Source organism: Barbus barbus, assembly GCF_936440315.1.
Source record: "Barbus barbus genome assembly, chromosome: 48".
Taxonomy (NCBI): Eukaryota; Metazoa; Chordata; class Actinopteri; order Cypriniformes; family Cyprinidae; genus Barbus; species Barbus barbus.
The window spans coordinates 6959823-6986343 of record NC_136726.1 but is presented as its reverse complement, the minus strand read 5'-3'; the positions used below and the strand labels follow the sequence as shown (position 1 = coordinate 6986343).

The following is a 26521-nucleotide window of genomic DNA, read 5'->3' as shown; positions in this document are numbered from 1 at the left end:
TCGGTGCGTCGTAGAGCTAACCCAAGGATCGCAACGATGTAAAGTTTTTGAGTCTACGACAAACGGTTTACGAGCTATGGCCAAAAATGTCTTAAAATGTATTTTTTTGCGCTGTAGTGTCCCCGTTAGGCCGATTGGGACGAGCCTTTGTATCTGACAAGAAGGCCGGACTACTACCATCATACCAAGTTTCAGCTCAGTTTTACGGAATAATAATAATAATAAAAATCCTAACAAATACAATAGGGTTTCAGCACTGCTTGCTTGAACCCCTAATAATAAAACGCAAAAGACACAAGGGGTCAGTATTTCCATGGTTTAAGTCTGTCTTTTATTTAAATAATGACGCCAAACCGTTTTGCTGTATTCAAATGTATTGTATTTTGAGTTATTACTTTTTAATTTATGGTTATTAAAATTGGTAAGCATCGTAACTCTGTTGTAAACTATTGTTCAAACCGCTTATGAAACTCTTTGATATTGTTGCGTGTCACGTGGTGTGTATTGACCAAATCAAAACCTTTTTTTAAATAAATAAATAAAATAGAGATTGTTGGGGCTATTTAAATTTCAGTTTGAAATTATTTTTAAATAAATAATCAATCATTGAAATTATTTAAATCTCACGAGGCTTTGGTTTTCTGAGCCGTCAAGCGCCTTCTTGAGGAATAAAACCGTTGACACAAGTCCCGCCTTCTGCGACGAGATGGGCCAATAGGAGCCTCTCATAAGCGGTCTCTGATTGGACAGTTTAGAGGCGCTTCACAAGCTTGACCAATAAAAGCACACAATGATGAGACTGAGGGCGGGACTTGAGAGAATGCAGCGAGTAAGATCAGATGGTCGTGTTTTCCACATTTGAGCTCGGATGGACTGACTGCAGCAGCACAGCATGAAAACTTTTTCCTGTGGGGCGGTGATCTTTCTCAGACTTTTGCGCTGTAAAATATAAGAGCAGTTCGTTTATATTTAGCAAACGGAGCTGTATAGTTAGTCTTAACACTGAAAAATCCTGAATGCTACAGTGTCCTTTTAATTTATTGCACAAACTTCGGTCATTGTTACATCGGCTCGGACAAAAAGTGGATAAATATTTTCCTACATTTAGTCATAAAGGTAAGAAAGTACAGATTTTGCGTGCGGAAAATGTAATACTTCATAAATGCAATCTGTTCAAACGCATTCAGCATCACAATCTGAAATATTTATGGTCTTAATTTTACATCTGACGTTTTATCAAAATCAATATGATTATGTATTGTACAAATTTTGTCATTTAACTTGAAAAAAAGCATGTTTTTAGTATTCTCTATGCATCACATCAATTGACTTCAACACAAAACGTAAGCTTATTAATCAAATTCAAAGCAAACTATGAGATGTGCTTTTAAGACTGTGGGAAAACGCATGCAATGCAGTTCAAAAGTCGTTTTGCACTGCTACTTTTATTTGTTCTTCTCTATATGCAAATGCAATGAATTGTTAACCAGTATACATTCATAAAGATGCAAGATTAGTGTTATTTAATTTGTAAATTCTCTCAAATTATTGATATTTGAAGGATCAGCCTGCTTAACAACATCAGTGTTTGACAATTTAAACATGTCTATTTGATGCAATATGTGGTTACTACCAAACCCAGTTATTATTTAATGCACTGTTAATTTGTATCTTTAATTAGTATATCATGAGAAAGTTGGCCTTGGTGGTTCTAACAAAGATTGATTGTCATTTGGTTATTCTTTTATCATATCATGTAGGCTATTTACTGCAAAATACTCATTTAATCCAACAAAGTGTCTTTAGTGCATTACCACAAATGCTTCACAGTGGGAATGCATAACTACTTTATTGAAAGTGGTAAGATGAGAGATTATTAATAAACCACTTAGTCACGTTGACACTTCATCCAGTACCCTCGTAACTCAGTTTTTGGCTGGCCCTTCAAAGCTAGCTGATCACAACCATGGCAAAAGAACAAAGGCAGTATTATATCCAGCTAAACGTGCCATCCAGATGTTAGCGATTCTGCCAGTCCATGTCCTAGCCGTGGGTTTTGGGGGGGCCGACGTTTATTAAAGCACCTCAGCTGAGATTTGAGACTCAACAAACTCTGAGATTTACAAGAGCAGAGCTTGTCTGTAGTTAAATACCACAGTAGGTAGACCGTTTGCCATCTAGCGGCCTTAGAGAAGGACTTTGTTTAAAACCTGGCATGGTTTTATTCCCTTCAAAGCTTTGTTTTCCTGTTACCTTCTATGAAAGCGCCTCATTTTTTTTTCTCTTACAGGCTAAATGTGCCAAACTACGTGAAATAATCAAGCGTAGCTAAGTACATTTTAGGACACCCAGGGGATTTAGGAGCGAGATTTGGAGATTTCGCTGTGAATTCACTCGCTTTCTTCCAAAACCTCGGGTTATTGTTTTACTGGGGTGGGGAAAGAAGGTTTGTTTTCCTTCCTCTGTCGTCCCTGATGGGAGGTCTTGCGTGGTTCAGATTGATTGTGTAGTGGTGTTGTTTGTTTACTTAGTGTTTGATTTGCACCTTATTTTTCCCAAGGGAAGAAACAAGATTCAAAACACGGTTTAAAAATATATCCCAATTTTGCCGTAGCTCCTATAAGAGAATACCAGGAAAAAACCTATTTGAACTTTAGTATGATAACCGTCCATGGTATAAATAACATTTCTTAGCCATATAACTCATGGACGATGGCTACAAATGAAAGTCTTTGATTAGAGCGAGCGTGAGGGGGGGCTAGAAACGTCTTATCTCCTTCAGCGTTCAGTGCCCGGCTGCATGGAATGTGTAACCTCAATGTTATCAGTTTCCATGGTGTAAAATCAAGGCCCAAGTCTTTGGATAACCACCTGCATGCCTTCAAGCCTCAACCTTAGTCACTAGCTAATCTTTTCAGTATACAGTGGACCCAAAAACCTCTGTCATCTTTTACTCACCCTCACGCCGTTCCAAACCTGTGACTTTCATTTGTCTGTGGAACATAAAAGAAGATAATTTGAAGAATGTTTCAGCTGTTTTTGTCCATATTATGAAAGTCAATAAGACCCAAATCTTCCAAGCTCCAATAAGGATCAAATGGTACATGATGACTATTTTATACATTTTTGAAGCAACACTGTCACATTCTGTGAAGAACAGATCGAAATTTGGGCTTTATTCACTTTCGAATCAAAACATTGATCAACCGCATACCTTAGCCTCCCATTTGGTCAGGTTTGACAATACATTTCGAGCTGTTCATCATAAAAAAAAAAATTGCATCACTGTCAAGTCTGGATTAATTTTACACCACTTTTATGCCCTCGAAAGTTTTGGGTCACAGTTACTTTCATAAACTATGTAACTATTTAGTAAATCATGTCTGTTTGTTTGGTTTTTGGAGTGTTTTTACTCTTGGAACAGTTTCAGCCTGCAACTAATTATGGGAGAGTGCATAAATTGCTAGTAATTACATGTAGCATGGCAGCTAGCACAAGCAGAATAAAAGGCTAATCCAAAATAGCTCAGCAATAGTAACAGCACACCATGAAATGAGCTCATTCTCTCTGGTTTTGGATAGACCTCAAATCTTGTATCATTTTTTTTTTTTTCAATTTGATCCTTTCCTTACAGACTTTAGGGTTTAGCCTCTGCCAAACGCTCACTTGATTCTTAGTAACCAAATGTAAGGTTTGTTAGACACATGCGATGTTAACTTCCCATTTGGAGGAATATTTGGGGGATATTTTTTTTTTAGTTTTTGAATCAGCCAAATCTTCCGTTTTTCCTGAAGAACATATGAGTGCCCTTACAAAACCCCGCATCTAGAAATGCCATCCAAAGTTTAACTTCAGGTTAGCTGTTTGTTCAACATTAAGTTTGAGCAATCGTAAGTTTTGTTTGTCTTAGCAATCACCACAAATTATCCTCTTGGTCACGGACAAAGCATAAGGAAGACGTGTTTGCCAAATGTTTCTAATAAACCGGTTGAAACGAAATATGTTGTTTATATTTACGCATCAAGTTGGACAAGGAGTACAGCGAAATTGGCGGGAGACCGTTGGGTACCTTACTTCATTGATTCCCGAGGGAACATTCAGATGCCTGAATCAGAAGTATGAGCAATGGTAAGAGGATATTACTCAGTTGAGTTCAATGAGATGGTTAGCCTTATAAAGAGAGACTTCACAAAAGCAATGCTGGTGGAATTTATACCTCCCTCCTTCTTTCGGTCTGCAAACAACAGCCAAAGTCACATTTCACAGTGCAAGAGTTTCCTTCATGCCATACTGATGGTCTGAATGCTAGTAGAGTATAGATAAAGGATATAGAAATAAGTGGCTTATAGACGTCAGGTCCTGAGAAGAGACATTCGCTGTGTTTTTGAAAGAATTTAGACGCAGCCAGTGCATTTCCATAATGAACAATGCAATCTACCTAGAGCAGCGCAAATTAATGTGGGGTTGCAAACAAACAGAGCTGATAATAATCAAGTGCGTGTAATCTACAAACAACACAAGCACAAAATGGATTAAGACATAATTTTTGGGGATGCTAAATAATGGCGTAAATACCCAGTATATCGACTACCACAAACTTTAGTAAGTCACCCTGCATAATTTATTTACTCATAAATTTTGTCTGACATGGAAACTCCTACAAATGCATATGTAATAATATCAGCTGCAAAAATAAATCTGTCCACGCCTTTCTTAGTAAATCCGGCCCGGCCTTCAATGATGTCATCATGAAGTCAGAGATGGATCTAGCAAATGGACAGTCAGTTCCCAAATGCTTCTTTGTGACTTCCACAAATAGTGCTTGATTCAGTTCTGCAGTGCTCGTTTTAGACTAAGTGATCACTTGTGCACAGCATGATGGGCAGATGATTGAATGGAGTGCTCATGGTGGGGCGGCAATCAAATTCAACAGTCTTTTCCTGATTAAGACTGGTGGCCTGAACAAAACAGTCCAAATGGTCAATGTATCACCTCAATTTCCACACATGGCTTGGACGTGCCTTGTGACGTTTGTTTGAGCTTTCATGAAGACTGTAGGCTTAAGGTTGTGTTGCAAATAATGATAATGTGTCACTTTGCCACTATTTTAAAGTGACATTGAACTTCTGTGGCTCTTTTAGTCTTAACAAGCACTGTGTTTCAGGTTCTTGGCTTTTTATCTTTATTCTGCTCTTGCATTGTGTAAAACACACTATGGACTTGTGATCTGATTCTTAGAAGGTCAAATTTTAAATCACACACGTTTTGATATTACATCTTGTACTATGTCTGATCGGACAACCTTGGTTCCCTTGTGTTTTTGGTTAATTCAGTCAAATATATATGCAGCAGAGGTGAAGTCATCTGTTAACTGGGCTTCCTTGCTTTAGTGATCGCTCCTGGAAAAATGTCAGAATAGAGTCGGCTGCAGGCCACTTTTGCGTTAGTCAGAAAAGGACACATAAAATGGCCTCACTATGCATCTGACTATTGGCTACAGGACTCCATCTGTTGTCATAGATGCTAAAGGGTAGTTCAAATGAAGGACAAAATGCTTATCTGCTTACAGAAGGGCAAAATGGAGAGAAAATGATATGCAGCATGCAACAAACGTCACATTTTTTACATTTGCATGAGGATAGCACTCCTAACTAGAGATGAAGAAAGAGTGAATGTTGCGTGACAATTCCAAGTGGGATTTTTTTGTATAAATTTATGGGCCAATTTAAAATGTGAACGCCTGGTTTCTGAACTATTCCAAACCATGCATAAATCAAAAATTAGAAATTTGGCAAGAACTCCACATTGACTGCAGTAGCTATTTGGTTTTTTGTAATAAGCTCTCTTTTTTCCATTTTGGCTCAGACAGAAGAGCTCTTATAGGGGTTCCACCCCACCATATGTCTCCGCACTAAACCAGAGATATTCAGTGTACTCCCTCTTACAGGGTTGAAAAAAGCAATTGAAAATACACCTTTTTGTTGGGTAGTTCTTGGAAATAATGGCTTGATTGTTTAATGCAAAATATTATTATATCATGTGTGCAAACAATTGGGTTACTGTTGAAGAAATAGTAGAATGTGGCAATAGAAATGCCAAGGTCATGGTTTGATTCCCAGGAAACATGTCCTGATAAAGTGTATAATGATAAAAACTGCTGCTTTAGATTATTGCAGTTTCAATTTTAAGCTCAAAAACAAGTTATTTTTAAGATGAATTATAAATGAATTATACTGTGAAAGATATCCAGAAATGCCTGTTTAAGAAAGAAAAAAAAGGTTTTACTATATCATCAGTTTTTATTTTTCAATTATGAAGGATCTTGAACTAAAGACTTCTGCTGAAAAAAACTTGGTAAGCTTTGTTTTAACAACCTGGTTTTTAGTCCCAAAAAGAGTTGTCCTTTGAGGACTGCACATTGTTTTTTATGAGTAATGCATAATTTTGTGTGCTTGCAGATTTTATTATCCTAGGAAGGGTGTAGTATTTCATTCAGAGAGGAGCTCTGTCTTGATGCTGTGGTCTTTGGCTGCTGCGGTGCTTTACTTTTCCAGAGCAGTGCCCCATACAGTCAGTAAATCGTCCCTGTCCCTCTGCTGGAGCCAAACTCAAAGCTCTATAAACATAATGAAGAAATGAAAAGAACACATGTTTTGATATTAGAACTTCTACAAAGAAATAGATTGAGTGGACAAAATAAAATGTTCTGGAATGTAATAAACCATAAAGGACACTATGCATAATCTTGTCATTTTAAATGTTAACAGAACGTTAACAAAACAATTGCGAATACTAGCTTTTCTGCATCAGAAACGGGTAGCATATTTTGAAGCTTGGCAATGTTTCTAAGATGGAAGAATGCTGTTTTTGTAACATGGGAAATATGATTTTCAAAGGACAAGTTGCTGTCTAATATAACATCCAGATTTTTTACTTTAGAGGACGTGACAGTACATCCGTCTCGTTGCAAATTGTAATCCAAGATTCTTGTGTACTGTTTTTTTTTTTTTTTTTTTTTTTTTTTTTTTTTTTTTTTTTGGTCCAATAAGTAATATCTCTGTCTTATCTGAATTTAATAGGAGGAAATTATTGGTCATCCAATCTTTTATATTTTTTACACAATCTATTAGCTTAGATAGTTTAGAAGTTTCATCTGGTCTTGTTGAGATATATAGTTGAGAATCATCAGCATAACAATGAAAACTAATCCCGTATTTTCTAATAATATTACCAAGGGGCAACATGTATATTGAAAATAGCAGAGGACCTAGGACAGATCCTTGTGGTACTCCATACTTTACTGGTGATAACTGAGATGACTCCCCATTTAAATGAACAAAGTGGTAGCGATCGGACAGGTAGGATCTAAACCATCTTAAAGCCTGCCCTTGAATACCAGTATAGTTTTGTAATCGATCTATGAGTATGTCATGGTCTATAGTGTCGAACGCAGCACTAAGATCAAGTAATGCTAGCAATGAGATGCAGCCTTGATCTGAAGCAAGAAGCAAGTCATTTGTAATTTTAACAAGTGCAGTTTCTGTGCTATGGTGAGGCCTGAAACCTGACTGAAATTCTTCATAGAGAATTTTTTTTGCAAGAAGGAGCACAATTGAGCAGACAGACACTACTTTTTCTAAAATTTTAGTCATAAACAGAAGATTTGAAATGGGTCTGTAATTTGCCAGTTCATTAGAATCTAGTTGTGGTTTCTTAATAAGAGGCTTAATAACCGTCAGCTTGAATGGTTTTGGGACGTGACCTAAAGATAACGATGAGTTAATAATATTGAGAAGCGGTTCTTCTGCTACAGGTAACAACTCTTTCAGTAGTTTAGTGGGTACAGGATCTAATAAACATGTTGTTGGTTTAGATTCACTGATAAGTTTATTTAGCTCTTCCTGTCCTATAGTTGTAAAGCACTGCAGTTTTTCTTTGGGGGCGATGAATGAAGCTGAAATACTAGACGCAGTAGAATATGCATTTGATATTGTATTTCTGATGTTATCCATTTTATCAGTGAAGAAATTCATAAAGTCATTACTATTAAACTGTGAGGGAATATTTAGATCGGGCGGTGTCTGTTTATTTGTTAATCTAGCCACTGTGCTAAATAAGAACCTTGGATTGTTTTGGTTATTATCTATGAGTTTGCGGATATGCTCTACCCTGGCAGCTTTTAGAGCCTGTCTATAGCTGGACATACTGTTTTTCCACGCAATTCTAAAAACTTCCAAGTTAGTTTTTCTCCATTTGCGCTCAAGATTACGAGTTTCTTTCTTGAGAGAATTAATATATAGAATATATATATATGTGTGTGTGTGATTTTAAAGTGATTAAAATTAGGCCAATATTATAATGAGATGAGAATATATATATGTATATGTCAAATTGTGAGCTAAAAATAAAAGCAGGAATTACGAAAAAGTCACAATTACCAAATTTTTTAATTTTTTATTATTATTATTATTTTTTTCTCTTTAACAGACAGGCCTCTATAGTCCCTGGCCTTGTAAATGGACTCAAACCTATTTTGTGATTCTATAATTGTGGATCTCAGTTTACTATTCATTTAGAGGCAAAAAAATAAAATAATTGGCTGTTATGAGCTCCTAAATGCATGTGGAAAGCTCTGTATATTCTGGTTGACTCTGCTGTATTTTTTAATTTTACTCATTTGTTTTACTCATGTTTTTCTGATCGATGAAGCTTGATTTATGTTAAATGACTTTGGCTATCCCTCCCACTGTTTGCTTTGGTTTATTATTGCACTTTCTTCAGTAAATCTGCAAGTGGATCTTACTCCAGTCTTATGGTGTGTTCTCACCAAAAGCGACGCGATTATTTGCATCACGTCTCTTGCTCTAGATTACTCGCAGGATGTTTTTCGCATCACTTGCATGATACAACCGGACGTGACAAGCTCTTTGCTGATTGGCTTGCATGACAACGCATCGTGCATATTTTACGCTAGCAGTTGAAATATTTCCACTTGCACAGAAGACAAGATTGAGACAAATATTGTATTTGCTTCTATTCGCATGTTTGCATTGACTTTGTGTGCAATCTACTCGTTCAAATACTTAAATTCGATTTTGGTGTGCACACACCATTAGACTCTTTTACGCCACAGTTTGTGTAATATTTTCTTTGCTGGGAGAATAAACTGAGATCTTGTGAATTTGTCTCTACAAAGCTGAAGATTTGCTCAGGCGTGCGTGGTTAACAGCCCTTCGTCCTAAAATTCTACCTGTTCGCAGAAGTGGGAGGAACATAATGTCAGGTCCAGCTGGTCTCACTGTATCCAGCAGGATGTCTACACTACAGCCAACTGTTTTTCATGTCATCCTCCTCCTCTTCACACACTCGGCACACCTCCACAAAAAGCACAGATTCATGGCCAATTCGTTTCTTGGAAAATATGCTATTTTGGGACCATGTGTGAGCTGTTGTTTCAAAGAGACTGAATCATTTTTTAGACAGCAGTATCTTGTTTCTTTGTTAAATACAGAAGAAGAGCTGATTGTTCAACTAGTCAGAGATCTGAGGAAGGAAATGTGTCCATCTGGAAGCACAGAGGTCCCCTGCTAATAGCACCGTCATTTCCTTTTACAAAGCTTTCCCGATTAGTAAAGGCTCTCATTATAACACTTGTCTTTGTTCCTAGACAAATGCATTTCAGATTGTCGTAAAGTTAATGGTTATTTGTTTAAGCTACAAAAGGTTAGAAATTTGTATATAGAAGTTCTTTCTAACCACAAATGCCACTTTGTAACCTCATTAAAACTAAACATTCAGCTGAGAACAAAGAGACAGAACAAATCTTGTGGGAATAAAACCAAAAATTCTCAAAATTCCTGTCAACAAGGCCTCTTTGACTTAAAAATACAAATTTTAAACCAAAGACTTTCAAAAGCACAAGATCGAATTCATTTCAGACGCCCACACTTAGTAGTATGAGAATATGTGCAGAAGGCTAAGAGAAGTATATATCTTCCCCAGGTGTTTCCTAACCCGTGTTGTGGTTGTTGCAGAGTTGCTGTGAGGGGGTGACGGCTGTAGCACTGGACCCCTGGAGCAGGACAGTATGACGTCACAGACCAACAGCCCCAGATCCTTTAGAGATTGACCCAGGATGGAGCTGAAGGTGTGGGTCGATGGAGTTCAGCGCGTGGTCTGTGGGGTCACAGAGGCCACCACCTGCCAGGAAGTGGTCATTGCTCTGGCTCAAGCAATTGGTAGGTAGTGTTTTAAGTTGCTCTTTTAAAAAAAGTGTTGGAGAAGCTACGTTTGTCATGCTACAAAAATATTCACAAGGAATAGTTCAACTAAGAATGAAAACTGATTAATTACTCACCCTCATGTCGTTCAAAACTTTAAGCAATAGTTCACCCAAAACTGAAAATAACCCTATGATTTACAAGAAATCCTAGTTAATATTAAAAAATATCCTGTCTCTTCCAATCTTTACAATGGCAGTGAATGCGGTTTAAGATTATGAAATCCAAAAAAAACTGCGTCCATCCATTATAAAAAGTTAATAAGGCCTTCTGATAATGAATCTGTCAGGATTGGACCTGTTTTGTCATGTGTTTCAGTTCCTGTTTTGCCTTATTTGGTCACCTTCCTGTCCTTTCTTAGTTTGATTATTAGTTGATTCCCTGCACCTGTCTTTCATTATCCTATGTTTATAAGCCCCGGTCTGTTCAGTTTGGTTTTGTCTGATCTACTTGTTTCTACATGTGTTTGCTCAGCTCCTTTTGTGGATTATTCCCAGTGGTTTTCTTTGATTTAAAGACTGTTAACCGTTTCCTCGTACCTCCAGCGTGTTCTGTGAACAGCGTAACGTGACAGAATCGATGCATTTTGTGAGAAAAATATCTATATTTACTACTTTACATGCCACAATCTCTAGCTTCCGCTAACTGTTGTGCGCGCGTTCACGAGACAGTGGCGTTCCAGCAGATGACGTGAGAATCAAGTTTTGTTTACAGCAAAGGAAAACCAGTCTCCTCTTGGCTTATATCGAAATCTTCAGATATATTTTTCTTTACAAATCCTAGTTTTGTACTTCTAAGTCGTAACTGGTGTTTTGTTTTGCTCTCTCCTCTGCACTTCCGTGTTCGTCACTGCTCACCGGAGCTTACGCTACGTTTACGTCCTACATCTTCCCCTGGAACGCCACTCTCTGAAAAACAGTGGAAAAACAGTCTTTGCATTGCCTTCCTTCTGATCTGAACATAAGGAAAAAGTGGATTAACTTTATTTTTAATGAAGATCCAGACGATGTCTGGTCCTTTGTTCACTTCATTTTCCGCGGATTCGTTTACAAACTAGTAATAATTTGATGTGGGATTTTCAGAAAGATTGAAAATAGAAGACAATAATGAGACAAGTGTGAGTAACCGTTTTCATTACGTGATTACTTTTGCTTTGTCTGTTATTACAGATTGTTAGATGTACTGAGTATTTATGCATTTTTAACCTAAATCACTGCATACACAATCATATCAGTGGGCATTTACTTCCGAGTCTACAATCCGCCACACCTATTTAAACAGTGCGTTCTGATGAGGGGGGTTAAAAACAGGACAGAAAATAGCCTATTACTTCTGAATTATGTTATTTGATGTAAAAATCTTGAAAACATTATAAGTGGACCTCAGAGAAACGGTACAAAATAAAAAAACTAATGAAATGAGTACTACTCTATGTACTACTAATGAGTAGGTAATTCAATTAAGTGAATCATCTGAACAAACGTATTCACCAAAATGATTTAGACACAAGGAGTAACACAATATGACACACAAACACTGATAAACAATTATGTCATGCTACTGCTATCTGTTGAAAAATTGCTCTTTACTGGAAAACATGTATTCTATTTTTTGTTGGTTACTCCCCAGCAGTGATTATGGAAGAATTGAATCATGCAAGCTATAGTTGCTAACACAGATGCCATAAATTGAGTAATGCTGAAACCATATGGCATCGAGGTTGATTGAGTAATCATCACCCATTTCATAATTTAAAAAGATGAAGTATCGGAGAGTTTGTCTTTGCTTTCCAACAGCTTGAGATTAGTTTAACAACTTGTCTAAAGACATCAGGCATATTTTAAGGAGTTTCAAGGAGAGGGCGCATAGTCTACAAAGCTTATTTCACTTAATTACATCACCAGTGGGACCCAAAGCAATTTGTTTTTGATTCAAACCTGTCTTGGTTGACGTCACCATTTGAATCTATTTTCAGCTGCACTCAGACTTGTACAATCTAAGGGCCCCCTCTTGTATTAGTGAGAAATGCACTGGCGCAACCAAAGTGCCCGCTGACATGGAAAATCTGACTCATTCTACTGAAAGAAAAAACTCTTAAGAACACCTCAATCCACTTTGACAGTTTTGAAAGTAATTTGTTTGTTTTTACTGGGCGAAGAATGTATTTAACAAATCACTGCTCACGGTTTCAAATGTGTATCGTTAAATGAAGTGCACTAATTTTATGAAGAAATATTCTGTGCTTTTGCCCTTAAGCAAATTATATGGTAGTGGAGAAGAACAGGAAATGATGGGCGGAAGAGGGTGGAATGGGATTGGGAAAAACATCCCTAATATATTTGTGTATTCACATAACAATGATATAAGTCATAACATGACAGATTTAAACAAGAATTACACTGTGGTTTTTTTCCCATTTAAAAAGGTTTAACAGAAATAAAGTAACACTACTTTGGGAAAGTATATTTATAATGATGTACACTAATATGAGATTGTAAATCATACTGTTTTCATTTACAAATTGTTGCTTTAGCATGATTCTAAGCATAAGGTCAATTTTGCAACATATGTCAACTAAAAATAGTTAAGAGTCCATTTAAAGGGTTGATTCACCTACAAATTTAAAATTATGTCATTAATTATGCATCCTCATGTCGTTCCAAACCCATAAGACCTTCGTTCATCTTTGGAACACAAATTAAGATGTTTTTAATGAAATCCGAGAGCTTTCTGACCCTGCATAGACAAATGCAACTACCACATTCAAGGCCCAGAAAGGTAGTAAGGACAACGTTAAAATGGTCCATGTGACAACTGCGGTCAGTCCAGCCTCCACTTTGAAAAATACGGTCATTCATTTTGTGGTGCGCGCATATATTAGGCGTTGCGGTAATAGCATGTAAAACTCAGATCAAAGGAAAAGCGATCTCTGGCATTCATTCAGACAGTTTCTCTAATAAATAAATAAATTAATAAATAAAAATGAGTTTAAAACGGTCTGATATAAATAAATAGACCAATTAATATGAAAAAAACAGTCTGATGAGAAATAACAAAATAAAAGTCTTTTACAACTTGCATTTAACCATTTTTTTTATCTGTAAATACACGTAGTTATATAAATAAAAACCCATCTCCACACAAAAACTCCCTGTTTCCACACCACTTTCAATTCAGATTAATAGTCCACTACCCCAGGGTGTCTCTCAACCAGCTTCAAGAGGATCTGATGTTGCATTACAAAGTAAAAGCCCTCCAAAAACTCATATGACCAGTTTGTCTTTGATTTGAGATGGCTCTAAACAGGAAACTCCCTGTTTCCACAGACCAGTTTCAATTCAGATTAATAGTCCACTACCCCAGGGTGTCACTCAACCAGTTTCAAGACGATCATATGTTGCATTATAAAATAAAAGCCTTCCAAATCTCATGTTACCTGTTCTGCCTGTGATTTTGCATAGCTCTAAAAAGGAAACTCCCTGTTTCCACATAAGTTTCAATTCAGATTAATAGTCCACTACCCCAGGGTGTCACTCAACCAGCTTCAATACGATAATGTAATGCAACATCAGATCGTCTTGAAACTGGTTGAGTGACACCCTGGGGCAGTGGACTGTTAATCTGAATTGAAACTGGTCTGTGGAAACAGCTCTAAAAAGGAAACTCCCTGTTTCCACATAAATTTCAATTCAGATTAATAGTCCACTACCCCAGGGTGTCACTCAACCAGCTTCAATACGATAATGTAATGCAACATCAGATCGTCTTGAAACTGGTTGAGTGACACCCTGGGGCAGTGGACTGTTAATCTGAATTGAAACTGGTCTGTGGAAACAGCTCTAAAAAGGAAACTCCCTGTTTCCACATAAGTTTCAATTCAGATTAATAGTCCACTACCCCAGGGTGTCACTCAACCAGCTTCAATACGATAATGTAATGCAACATCAAATCGTCTTGAAGCTGGTTGAGTGACACCCTGGGGCAGTGGACTGTTAATCTGAATTGAAACTGGTCTGTGGAGACAGGGGTTTTTATTTTTATAACTGTGTATTTACAGATAAAAAATGGTTAAATGCAAGTTTTAAAAGGCTTTTATTTTATTTCTCATCAGACTGTTTTATTTTTTCATATTAATTGGTCTATTTATTTATATCAGACCTTTTTAAACTCATTATTTTAATTAATTAATTAATTTATTACAGAAACTGTCTGAATGAATGCCAGAGATCGCTTTTCCTTTGATCTGAGTTTTACATGCTATTACCGCAACGCCTGATATATGCGCGCACCACAAAATAACGTAGAATGACCGTGTTTTTCGAAGTGGAGGCTGGCCTGACCGCAGTATGTGACATCAGTGGTTTAACCGTTATTTTACGAAGTTACAAGGATGTGTGTGGTGCTGCTGATGCAAAGACATTCAGAAACCAGAGCAGAATTAATTTTTGTGTAAATCGTTCGTAAATTTTCAGATTCATGAAAATGTTCGTATTTTCAAAAGGTTACTTGATACGAAAGAAATTTACAAACGCTCCCTACCAGGTGTAAATGGTGCGTAAAACGTTCTGTGTTCTTTCTGGTGATGATGACACTGAATTTTGATGCACTGCCATTTATAATATTTTATAAGTTTGTTTGCTCAGTTTTGTTTTTTGTTTTTTTGTAGCTGAGAGTTGATTAAACTGTTTGGCTCCAGTTTAGCTTTGGGTAGAACGCAGCGCTTGTCACTGTCACTTTTTAGCCAGCCGTCCAATAAATGGAGGACGGGCGGGACAAATACCACACCGACCAATTATCCTACTTGTACAACAACTGAACAACAATAGAGAAGTTAATATTACTGTTTATTGCATTTTTATATTCAGTAATATTCTTCAAAATGAGATACTAGTAATACGTTACTGCTGTGGATATTCCACTTCATGGCAACCAAATCGACAACTGGAAAACTTTTTTTTTTTTTACAGTCTATGGGAAAAACACTGTGCCACCAAAGCGTTTAAGCGCCACCAGCTGGCCATTTTCAGAAGAGCACCTGTCATTTTTCAGGTGGCTAAAAACGCTTTGGTGGACACCTTATTGAATATTTATTGTTCGCCATATGGCCTATTATTCTTTTTTGCATTTATGCAATATACTGGAGCCAAACTTGAGAAAGTAAACCAGAATATTCCACTGCGTTCCTGGACACAAAATTTGCGTAGCTGTAGTCATAGGTGGGGATTATGTTAATTGTCAATGAGCGTGTACGAGCGACCCTATTTACGAATGATTGGAATTCATTAACATACACACATTTAACTATCAAATCGGACGTTTACAAAGCGTTTGTGAATCCGGAGGAGAATTTTCAGGAAGGTCTGTTTTACACGCAAATTACTCTGAATTTACTTATATATTTACGAATGTTTCATGAATGAGGCCCATTGTATGTATATTCTGGTTCAAATAAGTAAGGCTGTGCAAAATATTGCAAGTCATTCTCTTGAAATCTTCAGAAATGTTTACTTCAGACATGTTTTATGTACAGTTTGCATCTTCTGCTTGTAAACGAGGCACAACGCATCCAGGTTCTATGTCAGAATGCCAACTCCTGCATTAACAATATTAATTTATATTAATATTGATAACACTTTACAATAAGGTTCATTAGGTAACGTGAGTTAACTACTTTAGATAACATGAACTAAGAATGCACAATTCTTCAGCATTTATTAATCTTAGTTATTATCAACATTTACTAATGCATTATTAAAATCAAAAGTTGTGCTTGTTAAATTAATGCACTGAATTAAAACATTAACTAACAGTGAACAACTGTATCATTAAAACTAACATTAAGAAAGATTAATACATACTGTAATAAATGTATTGTTCATTGATCATTCATGTTAATACATGAATTCACATTAACTAATGGAACTTTATTGTAAAGTGTTACCTTAATATTAAATATCATTATATTATTTTTATTCACGTCTATGTAACAGAATCAGATACAAGTAGTTTTTGGACTAATTATCCAAATATTGTATAATCCTAAACTATTATTATCAGCATGTTAGCAGAGCATAGCATCACTGAAAGCATCATTTTACCAGCGTTGCCCAGTACAGCTGTATTACACCATGTTACAGCACAGTAGCGCTACTGCAAACAGGAACAAGTATACTGTAGGGGTGCATGATTGACACAAAAATCATAATTGTTGATTATTCTCTTGAGATTATAATTGCAATTTATTAATAATGATTATTTTGAACCGATTTATGCCAATGTTTGAAGCTGCATGCCATATTTTTATATAAAATATATATTTAAAAAAGGCTGAAAACACTCTTCCAGAACGTTTATTGCTTTTCTGTAGCATTGAGCCTCAAATGTCAACTATACATTGGTTTGGTTTCTTCTTTAAACAAAAAAAGGTCAAATTATGCATAGTATAATGTTATACTAAAACTAAAAAAAAAAAAAAAATGGTCGTCTAAAGCTATAGATTTCATTTACAATTAAACAGACAAAATTTCAAATTACAGTAACATTTTACTGTACAATTAATATTATCAGGGCTCCAGACTAACATACGAGAGCAGTGGCACCAGCACCTGGTTTGGTAGCACTGAACCTGCAATATTACAAGTTTTGTCTCTTAGAAATGCACATTAGAACAGGAGCTTGAGTTGGGATGCAGATGTACATTTGACAGTAACATTGTGAAAACTGTAACAGCCTCATCTTTTATACATAACCAAAAGTACAGCACATCATTACCATGGTAAAAAAGTAGCCTAACTATATGGTTTCTATTGTGTTTGCATTGAAAAACAGTAGCCTAAACACATTCAGTCAATTACAAATCCACATCAACTGATAGAATAATTAACAAAATAATGTAATTATATTCCATTACTACTTTAACATATTTAGTATATTAATAATATAATAATACTTCATATGAATATCCTACTTTTCTGCCACCGTACCATTACTACAGTTAGTGTTACTACAGTAAAACTATGGTAAATGTGGGTGATTTGTGGATTGAAACATCTTCTAACTGGATCGTTGTTGCACTGCTGTTTCTGCATCAGTGTTGATGAAAATAACCGCTCCGATTTATTTGGCTTTAAACTAGTTTAAATTAAAGAGACGTGATTTGTACTGGAGAACTCTGAGCTGAACTTGAGTGCTTCTTACTGGATTTCACAGCGTTGTTTAGCGCGTGATTGCGACTGGTCACTGTAATAAACGCATATGCTCTAAGCTCACGCTGCGCTGTTTTCTTTTGAGGCGAGCGGATAAAAGGTCAGTATGGCACGAGTACTGCTATTTTGTTCGGCTTTTGACACGATTGGCGTTTAACGTATCTATCATGCACAACAGAGTGACAACGACTATCAGTTAGACAAAATGTCTTTTATCCAGTGCGTTGAGTTTGTTAAAGCTCGCATTGCAAACACCTCTTAAGCACACAGAATAATGCAAGTGGGCATTTTTAATTGTTTATTTATTTTAGTAATCGCAGCTTTGAATGATTATGTAATCGTGGCATCCATAATCGTAATCGCAATTAGAAATTCGATTAATTGTGCAGCCCTAATTGAATTTCCTGTCAGTGCCTTATTTGAGCGGACTTTCACCGGCTCGGTGAGCATGAGCGGTACACGAGCACATTAATAGAGCGGAATATTGAGCGGCGCGTAAAACAGCGCAATGACGAGGAGAGTGAAACCTGTGTGCTGAACAATGCGGGTGGGCCGGGAGGCGCCATATATATTATTATATGTATATTTTCGGCTCGTATTTTCGGCCATTTTTCTCTTTCTGTCGAAATCCAAAAATGTCATTTTCGGCCGATAATTTTCAGCAACCCTAAAATTCTGTACATCCCTAGAAGAAATTGTTGAAAAGTCATTATTTTTGTGAACATTCTTGGTGAACTATCCCTTTAATATCTATGGCTCATTGGTAGTCTTGTTCAGCACTGTAATACTTGTCCTTTTTTATAGGTCGCACAGGACGGTATACGCTGATCGAAAAATGGAGGGACGCCGAGCGACATCTCGTTCCTCACGAGAGTCCGGTTGCCTCTCTGAACACTTGGGGGCAGTATGCTGGTGACGTGCAGTTTATCCTACACCGCACAGGTCCATCTCTCAATGAGTACCCCTCAACTGAACGCCTGAATCCTCGGGGCCCAGAGCGTGGCTTGCATCGGCAGAGCCTTCCGTTGATGGCCAAGCTCCGAGCTCCGGGTGACCGTTCCCTCCGTCGGCGTGAGCCACGGCGCAAATCTCTGACCTTCACCGGTGTGCCCCGCAGTCTGAGGGACATCCTTAGTGGAGGCAGGCTCAGTGACAGTAGTACCAAACAACGAGAGGTTTTAGTGAGAAGTGCTCACAATTCACCATCAATGTCCCCTCGGTTATCAGGCCACCGCGTGGAGGATCTTACCCAACTGGTGAGACTGCAGAGGGAGACTCTTTCGGTTCTAGACAGCAGGATAGTGACGTACGAGGCAGAGCTTCGAATGCTGACTGAGAAAAGAGTTGGACTAGAGCAGGATGAACTATATGTGAAGATGATAGAGGAAGTTTCAAGATTGGAAAAGCAGGTGCGAAGGAACAAGGTGGAGATTGAGGAAGAGGAATTCTGGGCAACCGAGCTCGAGATCGAGCGAGAGAGCGAGAGGCAGCTGCAGGAGCACCTCCAAGAGTTGAGCAGTCGGTTGCACGGCTGTGAGGCAGATCTGGAACAGCGGCTGATGTCTCTGCAGGGTGTAGAGGCAGGCATAGAGGCTCAAAAGCAACATAAAGAGATCAGAGAGAGCCAGCAGGCCAGTGAGGGGCAAGTGAAGGCTAGACTTCAGAGAGTGAAAGCAGAACTCAAGGCTCAAGCTCAACACACGGCCCAGCTTGAAAACCGCTCAAGAGCAGTGGAGCGCTCACTGACTGAGTCATGCAAGAGACAGCAGGTACGTTAAGTTTCACAAACAAAAACTTGAGTAATCCATATGAAATTTTGAAATTGAAGACTGCAGTGGTAATCAGTGGCCAGAGATTATTATTAAAGAGATAATTTCTTTTGAAGATTTCTTTTCACCAGTATATGTTGTGTTGGTCTATAATACCTGGATAAAACAATTAACTATTTCTGTTTATCTCAATACCAGTTGTTTGGGTGGTGCAGGATCCCCCAGAAGTAAGGCTAAAATGCACTACAAAAAAGTTGGCTCTAATTTGCAGTCTGGATGAGTTGACACTGGATGCCGAAAGTTGACAAACGTCAGAGCCATTCTTCAGATTTTGGCCTGTTGGAGTTGACCGATTTCTCATAAAATCGCAGTGATCAATAGCTTCAGACCATGATTCCATCAAGCTGAAGGATATCAAACACTTAATATTTTAAGCTGATTTTTAAACACTTATCATTTGTCATCACTTGGTACAATGTGATCTTTGTGATTTTTTTTTTTTTTTTTTTTTTTTTTTTTTTAAGCGTATGATGTCCATTTTTCTTCTGTAATCATTTACAGAGTTGGCAAGTGAAAGATGCCTAGTGTTTCAAATCTGTTCAGATTTTAAAAAGTCGTGTAGTTTGACATCATGACATGTTGACAATGGTGATTAGCTGATGGCACCACAAGAATGTGCAAATGTTAGTCCTTCATTAGCGACTAGCCTTGGCTGTGATTTCAAAGGCAGCAGGGAGGATTTCCATTTCACGCTTTTAAGAACCATCCAAACATATCTGCATCTACCAGCAGGGACTAACTCGACCAGGCTAAACAGCCAAACCTTGACTCTGTGGTTTCCTCCAAAAGGCTTCTAAAGTAGTTAAACCAGCAAAATATTGATGGAGGTTGACTAGCCTCAACAAATGGCAAATGGTGATCAACATAGCTGGAAGTATACTTAACTAGACAAGTTCCAAACCAGCACTCACTAACAAAGAAATTCATGCTGGTCTTAGCTGCTCTTTTCAGAAGAGTTCTGTCTAAAACATTTCTCACTTCTTGTGATTTGTTGTAAATGCAGAATTGACAGATCTGTTTAGAATCGCGAGTTGATTTTGTGGAAGTACACTGGAACATTATTACGGTTTATAGCCAGTTGTTATTGCATTGCTGCAGGCTGAATGCCAGTTGCAATACTACACAAACATTTCATTAGCACCTTCTGCGCCCTCTTTCCACCAGGAGAGTCAGTATGAACTGGAGCAGCTTACCAAAGAGTTGAGGCAGGTAAACCTACAGCAGTTCATACAACAAACAGGCACCAAAGTCACGGTTCTGCCCGTGGAGCCTGGCGATGATGACTCCAGCAACACAACAGATGATAAAGGTATTGTTTTTACTGACAATATATCTAAAGCCCCAGGGATATGCTCCATACTGTGTGGATTCTGTTAGGACTCGGCATGAATGAAAATAAGACCTCAACCATAACGAGTAATAGGTCCATTTTACAAGTGCCATTAATGGCCAGACCACATCTGTTTTTAATTTACTGCAGTGCCAAGTAACTTTTCACTTACACATCTAGCAAAAAACTGCAGGCCCATGTTGGAGAGAGTTAAAAGTCTTTTCATGTAAAACATGTAAGGCTGCAGAGTTTTTGCGTGCTCCTGCTTCATCAGTGCCGTGACAGATTATAGTTGCAACGATTGACTCCGCGGTCTTGCCTCTGTCATTTACTCTGTCGAGTACAAAAATCTGTTATTTCTTTCTGATTTATTGACGTCAAGCCTGGATGAAACATAACATTGCAGTTACAAGCCTTCTGTTTGTAGATGTCACTGATTCAAAGTGCTTTTTCTATTATTGTTTATATTGCTAATTCAAAGTGCCACCTTGTGGTTAGAGTTGGTATTGGCCAACCAGTTTACTGTATCCAAAGGCTTGGCTAAATGGTTAATTAAAAGGCTAGTTTGAATATTAGCGTACTGCATACTGAATGAAGCCTGAATCTGATCAAATAATGAGTCAAAATCACAGCTGATATTATTTCCAGCTCATTCTTAACACTAGAAATAAGTAAACTGCATTGCATTGTGGATACAGCATTGTGCTCTGTTGTATTTGCATATTCTATGCATTCAGAAAATTGGCATTACATGCATTGTATCCATACTATATACCACAGGAGTAGTAGTATGGTGGTTAGAGGTCTTCATGGGTCCAAAAATGTGTACCCGAACCCGAAGAGACCCGTAAATGTGCTGCACGGAACCAACCTGGACCCGTATTTTATTTGAAAGTGAGACCTGAGAAATGCCTTAAATGTACTACCCGGACCTGACCATATCCGAAAGTTGGACCCGAACCCGGCTGGGAAGACACAGACCCGACTGCACCCGATCGGCACCTATTGCACAGCAAACTGCTATTAAGTCAATAAACAAGTTTCGGAAAAAAATTATAAAATTCCCTTAGTACTGTTAGTATCTCCCCGACTGTGATGCATACAATCCTGCTTGCCAATAAATTTCCATCCATGTTAGATCGTTCCTCTCTCTTGCCGACTGAAAGAAATCCACTCATTTCTTTATTCCTTCTTAATCCGCTCATTATTCCAGCTTTAAAAGTCTACTTGCTGTCACGGTTGGTGACGGATGACTAATGCAACTTCGCAGTTCTTTTTGTATTTTTTATCTCGAGTCAACTTCGACTGTTGCGTTTACCCTAACAATACATTTTTGTTGGTTGTAATAGACTCCGCTCACACTTTTCTCATCCTCATTTGATAAACTGCAAGTTACAGAACACGCGCAAAGTGCTGACTGACACTGATTACTGGCGGATGCGGTGTTCTCAGATCGACTCGGGTATAACACACAATGTTAAACAGACCCGGGACCCGAAGTAATAGATCCATACCCGACCCGGACCCGGCTGACCATTTAAAATATAGCCCCGAACAGGAATATTTAAACCTCTGTGAAGACCTCTATGTATGATATTCCAAACAAGCAACTGTTATTGGAATTAAACAAAGATCTATGGAAATATTTGGTCAAGACTACTCTAATTGTGTTTGTATTTTTAAGTTCTTCTTAGCATATATAGTTAAAATGATCTTTACAATCCCTGTAAGTACAATGAGATATTAGACAAAGTTCTTTAATTCAATTTTCTTTCATTTCCCAGACTTTGCTGCATTAACTGGCTCATTGAAACGACCGGGTTTATCTCATCCAGTGGTTGGCAGCATCCATGGACTCCATACTCCGATCACCTCAGGTTTAAATCCCGAGGGCATCTATGTTTAAGGACCACTTGGTAGACTTGATCTCGATCACAAAGAGCTGCATAGCATTTCAAATACAAACCATAAGTATGCTGATTTTCATATGTATAGTATCATTGTAGTGTCTAATATTAGAAAGTGATACCTGTAACCTTGTCACATAAACTAGTATATGAAGGATGAATTACTTTGGAAGCATAAATATATTTTTGTATTCTTATTTTAGCCTCTGGAAACATTTGTATGAATATGCAATTTTCACATTTGTGTTTACTGTTAGTGGAGTAAGTCTGACCTGTGATATTTAGTTTTTTTATATATATATATTTCATACTATGGTTGATTTATCAATTTGTATAAGTGTTTTACTGTTGAGCCAAAGACAATCACTTATTTTAGTTGCAATATATTACTGCATGACTGCAAAATATTGTACTGCTTGCTTTAATTTTGCCAATGTCATTATTGTTGAAATATACATAAAATTATTATAAAACTGATACTGCTTGAAATTGTACTTTTACTCTTAAAGGAATAGTTCACCCAAAATGAAAATTTTCACACTCATATTCTAAACATTATGACTTGGGAGACATTTAAAACGTTTTAAAGGAATTTTCATTTTGGGTGAACTATTTTTAGTGTATATTTGTTATTTGTTTCAATATATATATCACAGCTGTTTTGCTGAAAGTAGTGCCTTTCTGAAATTCAACACAAGCCATGTTAGGATCAACTTTAACGATGGGGAAAGCATGCTGACTGAATTAGATTATATAAAATATATTATGACGCTTTATGCTCAGACTTTGCTCATATGGTGTCTTCTAAATTTGGCTGCATTTAATTTCAGCAGATTGGGGGTATTTAAACTTCTTTTTAATTTTTTCCTCCAGTCAAGCATGTACTATAATTTTTGTAAACATAGAAAAACTTCATACAAACCCCTAAAAAATCGATATATAGAGTACTGTGAATTACTATTAAACCCTAATCACCCTATATGGCTGCTTCTTATTTTACAACATAACCCTTTTGAAGAAAATATGCAAAGTCAAGTGTAACAGCAAGAGAACAGAATTGGCACCTGATTAAAATAAAGGTAAGCCACACTTGTGTGTCCAGCTTAGTGCTACTAACTGTGGGTGGACAAGTCCCTGATGTTGTGAAGGCCACCGTCCCACAGTAAGTGGGGTTTAACTACAGCCAGTATGGGGCTGCAAGGAGCTCCAGCCAGACAAAACGCCTCGTCCACATCCAGACCCCATTCCCGAAGAGTTTTCAGGGCAGATGCACAGATATTTCTAGAGCCCCACGAGGTTAAGACACAGGTACAGAGAGGGCTGTTCTCTTGCCCAAACCTCCTCCTCATCATCTGACCGATCAGAACGGCAAACTCCATGCAGATCTGGTAACATTTACATTTATTCATTTAGCTGACGCTTTTATCCAAAGCGACTTACAATTGCTATATATGTCAGAGGTCGCACGCCTCTGGAGCAACTAGGGGGTTAAGTGTCTTGCTCAGGGACACATTGGTGTCTCAGTGGATTCGAACCCGGGTCTCTCACACCAAAGGAATGTGTCTTATCCACTGCGCCATCAACATAAGACTAGATTAATATGACTAATGAAGCTTAAAACAGTACTAGAGCAAAAAAATGATTGTTGCATAAATACAAATATTTAATAATTTACCGTTGCTGCTTTGAAGGTCTCTATTTGGGTTTCACTGAATCCAAAATCTGAAAGACTATCAAGTGAATCCTCAGAGAAACCGATAACATCACCTGAGAAAATGACCTTTAGCTGATTGAGGACTTGATCATCAGCCTGATCGTACAGCAAAGCAGCTGGAATTCCTAAATTCAACAAAATGTGCAAACGTAAAATAATGTGTTTTAATGCTAATATATATTTTTTTAAATCATGCATTAAAAATAAATATTTTAAAATGACTCATTAAATGTGTATGAAGTGATCTACTGTATGCAGAGCTTCATAGACATCCTCCCGTTCAGTAGAGAGGAACAGCTTAACTTTGTTTGACTGCAGAGTATTTAGAAGTTTTTCCTTTTTGCAAAAGAAAAATTTGCCAATTTCTAAACCTAGTGATGGAATAAAACAATGCAAAATAAGCAAATTATGAAAGAAGAAGAAAAAAAAGCACAAGAATATCATGCTTAAGACTAAAAATACAATAAAAAAAATTAAGCATTTAAGAAAAAATATCCAATGTTTGTTTATTATTATTATTATTATTGTGAGACAACTTAAATATTTTTGATAAATTATTGTCTAATAAAAAAGTAACAAAAATATGATTTTTAAGCACATTAAATGCATCACCTGCATAAAAAGACAGACTGGAATCACCATTCATATTTTATAGCTAATGTCTAATTTCATATAACGTTTAATACAAAATAAAAATACTAAACATTTAAAACAAAAATTAAAAAATAGAAATTAGGAGCACCTTCTTTGACTACTTGAAGAGAGAGAAAAAACAAAACAAAAAAAATATTTTAGTCCCTATTCTTTATATATATATATATATATATATATATATATATATGCAAGTGCTGTATTAATATGGCCTAACCAAAGTGAACTTACCATAATGCTTTACACTCATCTATCTTCATTTTGATTTCTTCTGAACACTCCTTTGCAATGAGGATCACTTCATTCGGTCTTGTTCTGTTCCACAAGTCTCTCATTCACTGTTTGCACAGCCTACATTCACAGCAAGCATTTTAAGATCATAATAATCCACCATAAACTTCCTCTGAAATCGGCCATGCAGAACACCTAATAACTTGGCCTGTCCTACCTTAATAAAAATGAATGCTCTGCCTTTGGGTAGTACATCTGTGTACATCGAGTCCAAATCAAATAAGTCATTATATTGCAGCGCAATCATAAGAGGACCTGTATAATTCTGCAGATGAGACACATTCATGAATAGCCGTGAATCGAGCACTTTATTGAGTTTCATTAGTTACAACAGACGAGTCAGATAGACTATTGCTGGAGTAGTTTGTGTTTTTATTAGTGCTGCGTCAAATGATTAATCGCGCTCAAAATAAACGTTTGTGTTTACATAACATATGGGTGTGTACTGTGTTTATTTATTATGTATAAACAGCATATATATTTAAAATATTTACATGTCTATATTTATATTCATATATATATATATATATTAATATATAAACGTAACATTTTTCTTAAATATATACATGCATGTGTGTGATATATATATATATATATATATATATATATATATATATATATATGCTCTGAATTTTTAAAAGCAGTTTTTCACAGATAATTTATTTTTCCATTCCAGACTTGTAAAAGAGGAGGATCGTCGAACTGGTCAGAGCTTAATCTCAAGAACTGGATCATTCAGATTCGTGAACAAGGCAGATATGGGAATTTCTCTTATGAGTAAATTGTTGTGTTCCTCACTATGTCCTAATTTCTTTGAATGGTTTAACCCTCCGGAGTGAAGGCTTCGAAGGGACGAATCTGTTCCCTGGAACACACTTTTGTGCCAAAAAACGAGGAAACTTCATTGCATAATTGACCCTTTGCAAAGAGCTTGATTGACAGGCAATCTGACCAATCATAACACCGAATCTAGCATCTTGTCCAACAAACAAATCAGACAGGAGAGTAGATTAATTTCGGTGGAGTTGACCTGAAAACGTGTGTAATGACGTGATATCTTTCCACACTTGAAATGAAATAGGTTCTGATGTTCATTCATGTTTTAAGTAATTATGAACGATGTTACGATGTTTGGTTGACGTGCCACTTGAGGCAATACAGCGGTCTGTCACAACACATTAAATAGCCACAAAATGATATTTATTGTTCGAATTTCTAAAAAATTACAAAATTTGAAAGTGCCCTTTGGAGGCAGATTTATCCTGTTTGGAATGCAGCAAATGATTTATGCCCCCAGCATAAGTGGAGGCAACC

The 26521-nt window shown here is 37.0% G+C and overlaps 1 protein-coding gene and 1 pseudogene across 4 annotated transcripts; one reads left to right on the top strand and one right to left on the bottom strand.

Annotated features, from left to right (window-relative positions):
• Window positions 1–860: 860 nt before the first annotated feature.
• LOC306866614 (ras association domain-containing protein 8-like) lies at window positions 861–23037 on the top strand. Of its 3 annotated transcripts, none has more exons than XM_079411876.1 (5): window positions 861–1116; window positions 10035–10238; window positions 18290–19254; window positions 20479–20623; window positions 22429–23037. In XM_079411876.1, exons 2-5 carry the CDS (start codon window positions 10136–10138, stop codon window positions 22548–22550), a joined length of 1335 nt encoding a protein of 444 aa, XP_079268002.1. In that variant the 5' UTR covers window positions 861–1116; window positions 10035–10135; the 3' UTR covers window positions 22551–23037. The 3 variants fall into 3 exon arrangements, with proteins under 3 accessions (XP_079268002.1, XP_079268003.1, XP_079268004.1); XM_079411877.1 differs by having other exon boundaries at window positions 10003–10238; window positions 22429–23028; XM_079411878.1 differs by lacking the exons at window positions 20479–20623; window positions 22429–23037 and adding an exon at window positions 19453–19619.
• Window positions 23038–23663: 626 nt separating this feature from the next.
• On the bottom strand, window positions 23664–25493 carry LOC306866591 (cytosolic 5'-nucleotidase 1B-like; annotated as a pseudogene). Its single transcript has 5 exons — window positions 25365–25493; window positions 25148–25267; window positions 24515–24636; window positions 24227–24390; window positions 23664–23936 (listed from the first exon to the last, which is right to left on the bottom strand). The product of its transcript is annotated as a cytosolic 5'-nucleotidase 1B-like (transcript).
• Between the last annotated feature and the right edge of the window lie 1028 nt (window positions 25494–26521).